Source organism: Grammomys surdaster, unplaced genomic scaffold (assembly GCF_004785775.1).
Source record: "Grammomys surdaster isolate TR1022 unplaced genomic scaffold, NIH_TR_1.0 220, whole genome shotgun sequence".
Classification (NCBI taxonomy): Eukaryota; Metazoa; Chordata; class Mammalia; order Rodentia; family Muridae; genus Grammomys; species Grammomys surdaster.
The window spans coordinates 2,410,815-2,426,336 of NW_021604665.1; the positions used below are offsets into that span (position 1 = coordinate 2,410,815).

Sequence of the window (15,522 nt, forward strand, 5' to 3'; positions counted from 1 at the left end):
GTGCAAAGCCTGCCTTTCTGGATAGTGCATTTGTGGTAATCTCTGCTCAGAATGAGGCACGCTACACTTGAATTTCATTTTCCTGCACTGTTTGGTGGAAGACAACAATTTATTTACATATATATGTATATATATATATTTATTTATATATATATTTGGTTAGTCTACTTATTTACATTTCAGTTGTTATCCCCTTTCCCCATACTCCCCCCCCAGGAACTCCCTATCCCGTTCCCCCTCCCACTGCTTCTATGAGGGTGTGCCCCCACCCATCCACCCACTCCCTTTATCAATGCACCCCTCCCATCATCTTGATAGGACCAGTCTGTTTGAAAGGGTGTGAACGGGGATGTTTTTCGTGGTGAACTGCTGAGCTGGGAGCAGGCTTCATCTCTTTTAGCTCCCTGCTGTGCAATACTAGAATGTAGAACTCACTGGCCTAAGTGGAATCTGACACGTACATAGATTTTAAAAAATAAAATCTGAAATTTCTCATGTTTGGGTAATCAGTATATAGCTGAAAAATTAGAAAGTATTTTTGTCACACAGTTTCTTCTAGAATTATGCTGAGCTTATGGTGGCACCATTATTTTAAAGTGGGAATTAACTTGAAAATAGTCACTATTTAAATTATATAAATCTAAATTATATAAATAGCCATTATATAAATTTTTATAAGTAATAATATTAATAAAGCTTCTATAAATAATAACATCACCTGCTGGACTTTCACTAAGTGCACTCTGTATGCTGGGTTCTGTATAAGCATCTCAGTGCATCTTTGTTGTGACGATGCCCTGTGTTCTGTAGAAGTTTGGATGTGTTCTTCCTTTGTCTCCACTAAACCCAGTTATGGGTCCCTCTGTACAAGCTATGACAACTCCATCTCTAGACACTGCTAATTGTCTCACAGGGTATAAAATTACCTCCAGTTGAGTGATTAGCAGTGTGCTAAGCATCTTCTATAAAATAATTTTTTATTTTCTAATAAACCTTGTCAATAGACGTTCCATGAACACAGTGAAGAACAGAGACAATTACCTTAGCTCAAAGAAAAACAAAGCACAATATTGAATCAATATCAAATCTGTCAAGTCAATGCGGCAAAGTCATTGTGGATTAGATTTAAACTTGGCTCCCAGTTTTCAAACACGGCACTACCATGAGGCAACGTTTTATACTATGCCAGCAAAAGCTGGGGTGAGAAGTTTATATTCAAACCATGTTCATGGCTCAAATAAAACCCAAATAGCCAGGAGACCAGAAAATACTAAGGCAACTGTTTCTCATCACCACTCATAGGACTGTCCCCTTAATGTCTCCAAGGGCAGAAGCTACAGATTTCCCACTGTCTCCAGAAAATGCTTGAAAAGCCTCCTGCAGCAGACACCACAATCAGGTTGCTTTCCTTCAACACCAAGAACGGCGCAGAGGGCAACCTGCCAGTTTCATTTCTACGTTTGCAACAGAGATCACTTAAAAATGAAACCTTATGAATCTGAGACATCATGGCTTGTACGAATTTCATCACATGTTATATCAGTAAGGAAGTAAAGTCAATGGAGAGAGTTCCATGGTTTGTAAGGCCTATCCTGACCCCACCCATGGGTGGTAAACTGAGAAAAAGGGCAGTGCCTCAGGAGTGAGAAATGAAATGATGGACAGAACTTAGGACCAATGAGTAAAGAAGTGTTCTTTTCAGCTCAATGTGGTTTTTTTTTTCTGATCATTTCGGGGGAAGGGGGCTTTCTGGAAGATCAGCATAATTCTAGCTAACTGTACCTTACAAAATTTTGGCCCCAGGGGACTTATTGAGCCTTCATAGCATCCGGCTGAATGGAAAACCCAGTGGTGATTCTTGTCCTAAAATTTCATCAGCATCTCTTAGCTCTTGATCAAAATCATCCGAACAAATTGAACATGACTGTTTGAAGGAAAAAGAAATCCTTTAAGACTTTACTGAGGATTTTTTTAAAAAGTGAATTTCCTTTATGGCTTCAAGATTTCAGAGGATCCAGAAATGAAACATCTACTTTATATCACACAATGCTGCATTTTGGGGTGAGATTATTAAGGATGGTAGAGTCCTATGGCAACACTCAACGCATCTTAGTATCATCAGACATGTTGACAAGATGAAAAATTGTACTAATTATTCTTTATATCTAGAAGACAAGAGGACTGGAATATAGCTACTAGCAGACAACAGAAGGGTCAGATATAAAATTTAAATATTATAGCAAGTGAGCATTCATTTCTTTTGCTCAACATCATGGCCTTAGGAATATTCTTGTTTACCACCAGCTAATTAGTGAGCCAATAATCCTTAAGCATGCAGACTGTCTTCATCAACCAGCGGCCCAAGTGATTTTCAAGTCTTCCCTCCTTTCACAATTTATCCCTGCAAATCAATTCTGAGTGAGTGTTTTGAACAGGTGTGCTTTTTTCCTATGGAGGCGTTTTGATAATAATCTATGTTTAACAAGCAAACAAAGAAACAAACAAACAAACCAGGTTTCAGACTTAACATCCTAGCTTGATAAGCAATTTTAGGCTTCTCCTGGATATTGTAGTAAAACTCAGTTCATGTTTCCCAATAAAGAGCAGACGACTCATTTATGCATCTCTTCAGTGAATAAATTGGTCTTTAAGATGTATGACGTTTACATGCTCTGAGCTTAATATTCGGGGTGGGGGAATCGCATTAGATAAATAGGTAAGAAAAGGCCAAGGAACAGAGCAAAGAGTGACAGAGCATGAAAGCCTACCAAAGGACAGCCTAATTAGTGCGGCATCTTAAATAACGTTAGCTGCAGGCTTTGCATGAACTGAATAGCTCCAAAAACAAAGGGGCTGGAAGTTAAGAGATGATAATGGTCACTTAGGAACCATTAGAGAAGATGACAAGTGTGACATAGTGCCTTGAACACAATCCCTGACAGAAGCCGGGGAAGGCAGAGCATGCATTCTTTGATTGCCAAATTAAAGCCAACAATCAAATCCCAGATGTTTCTTTATGACACAAGCCTCTAGAGGACCAGGCCATTGTGCTGGGGAATGATGCCCTACGCTGTACTCTTCTGTAAAGGAGGACGTGGGTATAGAGAACAGCAGTATCAGCTGAGGACATGTAAGCAGCATTCCGATTCTAGAGGGATTTCCTCTGGAATATTAAAGTAGAAACCCCTCAGCTCTCCTGGTGTTAACATGGCTGTATCCAGAGCTGGAAGAATTCTGGAGGCCATGAACTCTAAGCCTAGTTTTCACTGATCCTTGGGGAGTCATTGGCATGGCTAGCCACAGCCTGGGAGAATGAGAAGACAGGCTACCTCCTGCTGAATCTGATCAGCTCAGAATTAAGAATAGAATGTTTTAAAAAGAAATCGAACTTCCCTACTTTCAAGTAAGCACCTTCAACCACTTTGAGAGAGTATGCAAACAGTGGGGTTCTAGGAGACCGACTCTAAGGACATACAAATGACTTTAGTTTGTCAAGCTTCTAAAGTTGCTTTTGCAGGTTCAACAAGAGACTGTAATTGGTGTCCTGGGTTCCTCTTCTCTTCCCATTTAAAGCATACATCACCCTCATCCAAACAGAATATTACTTGAGACTCTACTGGATTCAATTTCCCCAGCTCCCTCCCACCAGCAAAGCACTTGGATTCATTACTACATTAAATCCCTGTAAGAACCGCACGAAATAAGCCCAGGAAGGTCAAACAAACAACCCAATGTTCCACAGCTACAAAATGACAGAGAGCTCTCCTTCACGTTCCCCATCTCATTTGTGAACAAGCAAACGGGCAGAGAGATATTGGCCAATATTTCATATTGACAATTGTTATTGTTCAAAGGTGAATTGTCCCAGAGGTTCATCCTAATTCCCAGATGGTAGCACTTTTGGGGACAGGGGGTTATAACTAGTGGAGATAGGTCATTGGGGGTTGCCTTTAAGGGTTGCAGATTGGTCCTGCTTGCTTTTAGCTCTGTCTCTCTCTCTTTCCTGACCTGCAAGATTTGAACAGCTGAGCCCCAGACCGCTGGCCCACAGACCGTACTGCACCCTGCCCTGCCAGACCAGTATCCCCTGAAATGGAAATTCAAAATACACTCCTTTTTCCCTAAGTCATCTCTGTTAGGTAGTCTATGTGATAGGAAAGAATCTCCATGGTAAAGTGAGTCTCAGTTCCCATCAGGTGACAGCAATTCATCCCAGTGCATGCCAAACTATACCTTTGTAAGTGGCAACTGATGACACAAGGCCACCAGCCAGATACAGAAGGGCTACTCTGTATTAGACATCTGTCGCCTATCACCATGAGACTCAGCCTTACAACTGCACCAACACGCTAATGACTGAGGTCACTCGTCCAAGGTCACCCAGCCTGCCTGGTGACGATTCCTCCCAGTTTGTAAAATGAGAACGGTGCAGAGAGACACAGAGAATATGCTGGTGGCAGGCCCGGGGCTGGACAGAAGGAAGCAGTGGGTAGAGAAGCATTGCTCACCTGACTCCATGCGCCAGCCTTCCATCTGGGACACCGTCCTCCTCGGCACCTTCTGTGCCCATGTGGCTTAGGAAGGTGCTTACAGTTATCACTCTCTAAATGGCTTCCATCTTTTGCCAAGCAGTAAACATTTCGATGTTTATGCCCTCGACCACAAGAGACAGAACACTGCAATATAAAGCAATGGCAAGGTTGTTGGTGTTTTTTTTTTTTAAATTACAGTGACTTTGATTTTTATTTTTTAAAAAAAAGGAAGAAAGAAAATGTGTAATGTGACCATAAGACCAAGTCTAATGAGAGTTACCATTACCCACTTTTCTCCAGTGCCATTCTAGAGAAGAACTGAAAGCCTTACAGAGGAGAAAGGTGGTAACAGAAAACAAAACAAAACCAAAAAACAAAACCAAAAAAACAAAAACAAAAATGCCCATGCATTGTAGTGATATGGCAGCAGCCCTGTGTGGCGTGTTGCTTTATACAGAAGCATGGGAAATCCCGACAATTTAACCTGAAAACTGCCTCTTGATTCTGAAATTACTATGTATGGCCTTTTCACTGAGGGAAGTCCTGCTATAAAACGGTAAAGCACATCTTCAATGAAATATCTCCTGATTCACTGATTGGTATGAAGGACATTTTCATATGACTCTGCTCAACTTTTTCAAGATTGTATTTAAGAAAACTCTCCATCTATCTCTTTAAGGGAAAAAAGCTCTCATTTTCCCAGCCCATTGGAAAGAGGTGAAAGAGGCAAGAGAAAAAAAAAACCCTGAAAAGGTTAGCTGGTGGGTGAGTCTGTGCCAACTTCAGGAGGGAGGCATTACCTTTCAACTTTGATCTGTTGGTTCACTGGACTGTTTTAAATGTGACCCTGTCTGACCACATCTAGGAAACTTGACTTTGATTTCAGATTAGGTTTCTCAGAAAGGTTTAAGAATCAAAGTGCCCATGGAGTCTGGACAAGAATTTGATGTGACAGCTTCTTGTAGAACAGGCAAGAGGCTGGCCCCAATGGACGTATGAGACATTCAACATCCAAGGCTTCGTTAGCAATTATGAGTCTTTACTCAACCATCATAAACTGATGGCTCAGATCTTTAAAGGCAGTTTATTTCCCAATATAATTGTCTTGTGTTCTAGAGGAGAGTAAATTTAAGAATGGAGAATAAAAGACAAAGTCTCAATGAAAATAGATTTCACATTACATTTCTCTTGATTTTATGTTTCTTATTCCCAACTCCTCCAGTAACTTTGTTATTTTTTTGGCTTAAATTACCATGCCCTTTTATGCCTAATAGACAAACAGTTTCATGTAAAACAAGGAGCTTAATACTAATTTTATCATTATTACCAGACATCCTCAATGTTATACCATTCATAAATGAGCCAAAAAGTTTTTCTGTTAAAAAAATATTATAAAATTTTCAACTGGAGCTGGTAGAGAATTTAAAATATGTATGTTTGTACATTTGGCTTTAACTTTTTACTTTAAGAAGTGAAATATTCATGAATATATGATTTAGAGTAGCCATTATGAAAATCTTAGTATTTTACAACTTGGAAGGAGAAAGCTGGTTGGAACGTCTGTATCTAAACAAAAATCTTCAACAATTAACCTACAGTGTTAGGATACATGTAGAGTACTCAATATCATTTTCAAAGGCTTCTTGTAATAAAGTTCTTAGAACTTCAGTCTCTGAGAACAGCTAATGATGTGCACAAAGATAATGTCTATTGTAAGTGACCAACTGATAATTTTTAAAATATTACTTCAATAAGAGTATGAAGTCATAATTACAATTTGGGATTAAGTTCATTTGCTTACTGAACCGAACATCTATTGTGTACATGCCATGTGATAGAAATTATATGACACACTGGAGATACAGTGATAACAAAATTGACTCTTCAGGGAATGTAGAGACCAGTCATGGTAATTAATATTGCTCAAGTGATGACAAAAATAAATATTGCATATGAGTATTCACTGAGTTGACTTCTAAGAAACAAATAGCTGGAGTGATTCAAAGAGGGCTCCCTGAGGTCTTCCATGGAGCCACGCCAGGAAAGCCTGAAGATCATAAAAATGAGACTGAATTATATTTGGCACATGATGGGAAATCTTAGAGGAGACTTAACTCAGGATAAGGAATAGTCTAATTTTTGTTTTGAAAATTCTACTCTGACTACGAAGCCAAGTATTAGATATGAGTACAGGGTTAGTGGAAATGTAAGAAACCACAAAGCAAGCCCGCCATGTTTGTGTTGACAAGAGCCACTGTGCTGATGATGGCTTGGATGACTATATAGAACAGAGGTTCTTAACCTGTGGGTTGTGATCCTTTGGTGGGTTGACTGACCCTTTCCCAGAGGTTACATATCATATATTTACATTATGATTCACAGCAGTAGTAAAATTACAGTTATGAAGTAGCAACCAAAATAATTTACTGGCTGGAGGTCACCACAACACGAGGCACTGTATGAAAGGGTTACAGCATTAGAAAGGTTGCGAACCACTGGTTATAGAAGGTTTGGGTGGGGACAGTTGTTAGGATTGTACCTTTTTCAAATAAAAATGATAGTATGGGTCAGATGTAGCATGAAGGGAAGAGGGCAAAAGGTGACATTCAGATTTCTGATTTGTGCAGCTGAACAGATGGTGATAAAATTTGCTACCATTTTAAAGATGGTACACACAGGGAGGAAAAAAAAAACACTGAGAGTCAATCGTGTTTTTATTTGTAGGAAATGGGTCTGGTAGAAAGCATAAGAATAGTAGGTGGTAACATTTGCTTGACTAGAGTTTAAAAAAAACTAGTTTTTTAATGCTCATCAAATAAACATGGGTGAAATTAGTGCAAATACATCCTTAGGAACAGTCATTTCAGTATGCAAGCTATACAAACAAGTTATCCCTCAATGTGAAGCGGGAAAAGAGAGTTCATGAGAGTTAATAATCTGCCAGGGTCATTAGATGACAGGGTCTAAATGTTGGTAATGATCTCTAGAGTCAGAATTAGAAAAGCCTCAACGTTCTCACATTCACTATGTGCTAGACACTGCCCTAAGAGGTTATCATCCCTAACGCTTGTATAGTTAAGCTATCCCAACCTCCCAATACACTTTGATAATAGAGATAGGTACTGTTACTCGAGATAAGTTGTGCTATCTGTACAACACTGCAGCCACAATGCCTTGAATTGTGTTTTGCACATGCTGCTCCAATACAAGTTAGATACACTTCTACTGGGAACAATGACAGTGCAATGAAAAAAAAAAAAGCAACCGAGAATTTTGCTGTCAGTGACTCATGCGAGGTCTGCCATTAACGTCATTGCCAACGAGTCAGTGATGAACAAACTAAGTTCTAAATACGACGAACCCTTCAATATATAGATTAACTACCCTCTATCCATCTCCAGGCACATTTGCTTTCAATAGGACTTGAATAGAAGTGGTGAAAGGAAAAAAAATGTTACGTTAGCATGATTCACCACACATGTTAGTTGCTTGGAGTTCTTAAGATCTCAAAGTGATTTAGAAATCCTCACGGAATCTCATCTGACAGTAAACACTCTTCATTCAATGTTTTCTAAATTACCATTGAAGAAAATCAGCTGTTCATAGAAATGCTCAAATCTACCATTGATGGGTCTACTATTATGACTTCATAAAGGAGGTATCACTCTGCTAATCAAATAAACACAGGTTCCAGCTCTTAGACTCCGAGGGAAAATTCTGTCTGATCATTTCGTCTTTTCCCAGGCAAAAGATGACATTTACATCAACCTTCGTCACCAACAGACAGTAGTTCTATTTAGTACGTCACCTAGTACTTGTTATTTACTGGATATGTATCTCAAAGTTCTTGCTCCTGAGAACATTTAATTCCTTACATTTGCAGCCGAAATAGCCTCCTAGTTTGTCTCTTAGGAAATGACTCAACATAGTTAAGAGACTGATTCTTCCTTGCCCCAACCCCCACCCCAAATTTGAGCAAGACTCCAAACAGCGCTATCACTGCTTGATACTTAGAAACACCAAGGTCAGCCAGTCCGAATGCCTGAGATTTCAAGCTTTTGTTTCTGTGAGGCCATTCAAAGGGCATGCTGGAAGCTGGGCTGTGGTCAGAAGTGCTGACGTTTTTTCCACTCACTAACATCTAAAAATGTGAAATCCTTGCATTTCAACTCAGCTGGTGGGAATGAAACTCAAGATGAAGGCAGTGTGTTTTTAGTTTCTCCCCAAAGGCTTAAGCTCTCTAGAGAAATAGCTCTATACATGAGGATGGATGTGGGTCTGGTGGCCCTGATCTTGGAGGATCCTGGCATTTGTCTTTTCCCTTGTGCTAAGAGTCATGTTTCCTTAGCCATCAAGAAGTCTGCAAACAACCCTGGTGTACATATCTGATAGAGAAGGATTCAATAACGAAAGCGAATGAGTTCTCTGGGCTGTGACACTGCTGAGGATATGGACATCCCTCAGTGATGGGGTTCAGTATGGACTTGGCAAGTTCATCGCAAAGAACTCAGAAGAAAGAAGAGGGGAATACAGAGGTAAGAAGAGGAGGGTGGCGGCCATATGTGCTCATGGAATATGGCTAGTAGGAAGCATCTGGGTGGAGCTTAAAGCATCTAGCTCTGGAAGACCGTGGGCCAGGACTGGCCAAACTGTACCATATGTCTGAAAGATGTGGGTTGGTGGGTGGTCCAAGATGACAGCCCTTGTCTAGTGTCTGCCTAGATGACTTGTAACCTTGAAAGATGAAGTTGTGCCTATGTGAAATGTGTAGTGAGGGATACTGTTCAACTAGCATATACTTCTAAGCCCAGGATTGATTACTTGCAGGTAGAAAAGAACAAGGAGTAAAAGACCAAGAGAATGCCATGTACCGGGGCCTATTAGCAAAAAATGAGATTCTTCTAAGTGAATCTGGCAGTCAGATGGGTAACATCATACTGAGGTAGGCGGATAGAGTTCTGTTTAGACACTGTGTTTATTACTTCTCAAAGTCTTTCTCTTCTGATTCTGTATAATTTGCAAAAATACCTAAATCATTACATTAAAACAAGAAGCTTTTCTTAATTCTCCTTTCATTTTGCCTTTCATAAAATAAAGTTACTGTCACCCGGAAAGTATGTCATCAGAGAGAATGCAAGGCCATTTGTAAGGCTCAGGCCTGTCTTTGCCAATACAGGGTCACATGAAACGAACATGGCACAAATGCCACAACACTGGGGAAGGCAAAAGGACAATTTCCTACAGCTTTTATTCTACCATGAAAACAATGTAAATACAAATCTACAGACTTGGCGGGGTGGGGTGGGGGGCTCACAGTTTCAAACACTGATGAATGGTGGGCCTAGAGAACCATGTGGAAGATGGAAAAAGACAGAAGAGGTAACTCCAGTTAACATTAATTTATTTCTCTGTTCACTATGGCTAGTCAGAACGCATCTATAAAATGAACACACAAAAACTATAGCCACACATAGAATAGCACAAAAAGCTATATACTATATTTATAAAGAAAGAGCCCCTCAGAATCTCTCAGTTCTAGTGCTGAACTAACCTGAAATAAGTGAAGATTCAAAAAAGGCTACCCAAAGATGAACTTTGACCATAATTACTAACCACTAGATTAGGCATCTCTTAATTAATTGTTAATATAAACAGGACACTGGGCTAAAGTACATTAGCTTCTCTCCTCTAATGCCAAAGAAACAATGGCTCAGGTATTATTAGGGGTCCTTTATATAAAGGAAGAAGCTGAGGTCCTAAGAGTGACATCACTTACCCAGGGTCACAAAACTGGGAAGCAGCAGAGTTAAGTTTTAAGCACATTTCCATGATCAGCATGTTAACCCTTAGACTAGATAAGGAACTGGGTAAACTGGGTAACGTTCACATCTACCTCCCTATGGGAATACCTGGAAGCAAGGGCCACAGAGAAATGCCTTGTAAGACTCTTTCAGAGTCCTCTGATCATTCAGCCTCCTAAAAATGAAGAATGTCTCGGCAGTGCTAATAGTTCTGATGTCAATACCCTTTTACAGCATCTTTCACACTTTGGAAAGGGAAGGCATTGTAAAGAACAGATACAATCGCATAAATAAAAGCCTACATTGCCCCCTAGCTGAAAACACATCCTGCTTCTCTCTTTGCCATTTTTGAGGTATATTAACCCTTTGGGGCCTGTCTAATGGCCTGCAGTGAATTATCATTTCTGTTGACTGATGAATGGATCTTGGCACAATTATGGATGGAAGGCTGCAGGCTATAAGTTATGGGTCAGTTTCTCAAGATTTTTGAATTGTGAGCCATCACAAAGATTATCCAGTCCATCTATTACTTTTAGGCTCAAGGTTTGAAAAGATACTAGATGACGTACTTAAGGTCGTTCAGAAAGAAAGCCACACATATAGTTTTGATCACTAGAAGAGGAAATCACTTGGCTCCGGTCACACTGGAGGTCCTAAGGGATGTGCATGCAGTCCAGAACCATGGCTAACCAGGCATCCACTCTTGGCTTTAAGAGTTAGCCATGTCACCTACAGCTAGTACAAAGGGCAGAAAAGAAAGAATTCAAGCAGATATTATGCTTTTCCGACTTTGAGCAACTTCCAGTAAAAGAGGACCCATGAAACCGGTAAAGAAGAGTCCAAGAGTTGGCTGTTCACGGGAGGTTAAAAAAAAAAAAGGAAGAAGAGCTGTTTGCAAGTGATTCACCTTGCTCCAACATGCAACTGAGGGTTTGAATCATAACTGCTATCTTAATATTGTGCTGTTGGGGACACATAACTTCTCTTGGCTTAGATTTGTTCTCTGTTAAGATGAGACAATCTGAACAATGCAGTTAAGTGGCAACGAAAGGGTCTATGCATACAAAACTTCATATGTGGGGTAGACAACATGAACATAACATGGATTTTCTATCACCATGGTTTTCTATCCCATGAAGTTTAGCATGTCTCCAAATACACCACCAAAGAGGTAGCCTTTTTAAAGAAAATACTTGTCAATGTATATACCCTAAGATGAACATTCTATGAGATGCTGACTAGAGAAGATGGGACTTTGGCAAAGTTCAAGTTGGGTGACAGTGTGTGCTAGTGAAGTGCTTTCTTTTCTAAAGAGTGTGAAGAACTCTGCAGAGCAGACATGCATGCTGAAGACACCTTTGCTAACACTCTTTGCTCTTCTCTGGACTATCCCCTATTTAACACAGACTCTTTTTACCAAAGTAAGAAAAGATGGGCACCATACTTGAGTTCCATGCATCTTTTCTGCTCAACACTCTTGCTTATCCTTTCACCTCCATCAATACATCTGTTCTTCCCTGGACTTTGGGATGTGGCTACTTCAAGTATCCTAAGTACACAATTAACATCAGAAACAACTACCACTAAATACATATTCACTCCCTTCCATGCTCTGCTCACGTGTAAGTAGCTCTGCTTTCCTTGGTCAAGAACCAAACTATGGAACAGGAAAAGGGAAACTTTCAGTAGGAAATAAGGGCTGTGATTTCAAGGTGTAAAGCCAGTATTAATGGGCTTGCTTGATGGCTATTTATGTCTAGGACCACCTTGGCATTTCTTAGTATAAAAAGGATCCCAGAAAGCATGAGGTTGCCAGGCAACAGCACAGAAGAAAGCTGATATGGTGGACATAATCATCCCTGCTGGATGGGGCATCAGACCATCTTTCTGTTCTTGGCCTCATCCCACCTCATTGCTCTGGACATGCTAAATGCTAAAAGATCTAAGAAAAGGAATTGTGATTCATATGTCAACTATTGGGCTATACTTCAAAACATCTGTCAGTATTGAAGCCAAGTGCTGGTGCCTTCAACCCAACAAGCCCCCGCTAAGATTTAGGAGGCATAGGGGTCTCTAGCTTTCCTTCTCTCACCTTCACTCACCATGTAAGAAGTTCATACTAGAGGGAGACATGTATTTTAGCACGAATAACACATGTACATGAACTCAGATAATCTGTGAAAGTCCAAACTACTATAACTTTGATTCAGTAAGAATGTGATTGTTACAGTTTTTCTCCTCATCAAGAGAGACACAAAAACCATGAAAATCTGCAAATTTGGTATCTGGTGAATTCTATGCTGGTCAAATAATAATACTCAGGCAGTATGAGGCATACCCCATCACCAGGCCTGATTTTTCTTAATGTACCCTGTGACTACCCAAGGCCACTCCCCAGTTCTGTAGCTCTTCTATTCTTCTAAAGGTTATTCATTAGGCTATTTATAAACTGTTGGTGTTTTTCAGGAAAGGGATGATGATGGTGTAAAGATCCACTCTGCCTGCCATAAAAGTGTTTATGAAAGCAGCTGAAAGAAGAGGGTAGTGGGTGGGAAACAGGCTCCAAAATCCTTAATCTCCATGTTCCAGAGGTAAGTAAAGAAGTGTCTGAGAAATGAACTAGGGAAATGGCTGTGTTTAAAAACCTGTGTTACAAACATGAGAACTAATCTGAATTCCTAGCATGCATGTTAGTTGGGTTTAGTGGCCCCCCTATAATTCTGGAGTTCAGAAAGAGGAGACAGAGAATCCCTAGGGCAAGCTGGCTAGCCAATACTTCCTGTATTGGAGAATTCCTCAATTGAGAGATTTGACTCAATGAAGAAGGTGAAGAGCAATGGCAGAAGACTTGGGGCTCTGCACGTATCCACATCTGTGTGGGAACATGTGCATGTACATGTACCCACACATATATGAATACACACAGCCATCGACTGTGCACCACACACACATACCTGGAAGGAGGAAAAATAAGAAGTGTCTGAGTTAGTAGCTGATGGGCAAGCTATGGTTGGTGGGAATGGTAACCAAACTTTCTTGAAACGTGAAAGTGGAGTGTGATCAAAGGTCTGGGCTGGAGGCATCAAGGCAATCTGGAGATTTTTGTCAGTTAGCAGCTGTCAAGTCTTGGCAGTCCAACTTGGTGTGACCTATGTTAGTATCCAAGGTCTGGGAAGCTTCAGTCACAACTAGACATGCTTCTGTAGGAAAGTAATTCATCAGTTTGCCTCTAGACACTAGTGTGTGCCTGCTGAACTGCATCCCTTCCAGGCCAAGTACCAATCAATCATCTACAAGACACAGAAGCAGTGTGCCTTTCTGTGTCTCCTCCAATCCACACTGTTTTCTCAGTCTGTCTGGCCCTTTCTCCATAACCTTGGTGTAATGAGAGCGCCTTTATTTATATGAAGCAGCTGTAAAATAGAGCACACAAGTGGCTCTAAATGTCCCTGGAGTCTGAGTCCACGGATGCAACCAACCTTGGATCAAAAATATCTGGGGAAAAGAAAATCACACCTCTATTTAATATGTAGAGACTGATTTCTTATTTTCTAAACAGCACAGAGATATTTCTAGAGCATTTACATTGATTTATAGTATTAAGAAAGACATGCATAGGTTGTATAAAAATGCTACACTATTTCTTACAAAGGAACTGAACTTCTCCATCTACAGAGCCTGGAAGTTCCAGCAAAGGGGTCCTGGAACCCCCATACAACCCCAAGTTACTAAGGGAGAACTGAAAAATCCTCTATGTTTTAGGAAACAATCTAGGGAAGCAAGTGGCATTTGGGTTCTAATACTAATCCAGTGTGCATAAATATTTGAGCCTGTTTGCAGAGATCCATGTCTGAACAGATGGACAAAAGATCACTGAATCAGATGCTCGTTTAACTTCACATTACTCTACTGAGAGATCAAACTTCCCTCCAGCCTTCTCAACATGCTTCATTCAAATCCTTCATCTCTTTTCTTATCTTCTCCTTCTGCCCACATTTCAGTTTTAAAAACAGGTTCAAAAACTGTCACTGAGAAGAGATGAGAGGGGATGAAAACAGACATGCACACAAAATAAACGGCTTGACTAAGGCAAGGATTAGAATTATGTTTAATGTGTTTTTGTTTTACAAATTTAAATTATTCCTATACTGCTCTAAGACTTATTGAAGAGGAAATCCAAAGACCAAGGAAGAAGAACATGGTTTGGTAAGTGCCATGTTTCCCTCTGTTGTCTAACTAAAGACACTCAACACTGCCAACGCCTACTTGCACTGGTGTTCAGCAGGGGTGTGAAATTACATCCAGTGTGCCTCTCAGATGAATAGGTTCCCAACACAAGTTCTCTTTTTTCTCCACACATCTGTTCCTCCTATAGGCAGTTCTAGTTTAAACAACAGGAATGCCATCCTTCTGTTTTCCTAGTCCATAAAACCTGGAGTCATGTGATTCCATTGTTTCCATTGTATCCCCCATCCAAACTCTCAGCTAATCCTTTAGCTCTACCTCAAGAATCTCTCAGGAACCCCAGAGACTCTCATCTTTCCTGTACACAGTTTTCCCAGCCACTGTTGTCCTCATCTTAGTTATCACAATGTCTTCCTAGAAAGGGGGTCCCCCTGCTTCCTTCCCTGAATTCAGAAGCCATAGTCACCCTCTTAAAATAAACTTGTGCTCCTGTTCAACCCAGCCCATCCCGCCCTAGGGGCTTCTTATCTCTCTCTCTCAGTGATCTAACCCTTGCCTCTCTCTGCCCACACCCCAACTTGTCTCCAAGTCTCTTGTTCCCTCTGTAATTCCTGTATTCTGTCTCCTCTTCCTCTATTTCAGTTCCCCCTGCCTTTCAGGATCACTAAATGTAGCACACTCCTGCCTCCAGAAACATCCTGTCTCTGGATCCTATTTCATTTTCTTTTGTATTTCCCCTTATCTTTGTTCAAGTGAAGATTGTTGGATACTTCCTCAAATCTCCTTAAAACCCATGTTTCCATTCAACCTTCCGTGAGAAGCCCTATTTCTCCCCATGAATCTAGTTTTATCTATACATTTTTATCACCTTTTTTTCAAAATCTCTATTCCCTTCTTTATTTTGTTGTTATTGATAGGCTTCCCTTACTCCCAAGAATATACACTTCATATGCTTTGAGAGAGAGAGAGAGAGAGAGAGAGAGAGAGAGAGAGAGAGAGAGAGA

The 15,522-nt window shown here is 40.4% G+C and overlaps 1 protein-coding gene across 1 annotated transcript in view; it reads right to left on the minus strand.

Moving 5' to 3' along the window:
* The window catches only part of Adamts9 (ADAM metallopeptidase with thrombospondin type 1 motif 9), a 171,965-nt gene that overhangs the window by 47,594 nt on the left and 108,849 nt on the right, over positions 1-15,522 (minus strand). The window contains exon 28 of the mRNA XM_028773009.1: positions 4,509-4,676. Coding sequence (XP_028628842.1) covers positions 4,509-4,676 — 168 coding nt within the window. The remainder of the gene's footprint in view (positions 1-4,508; positions 4,677-15,522) is intronic.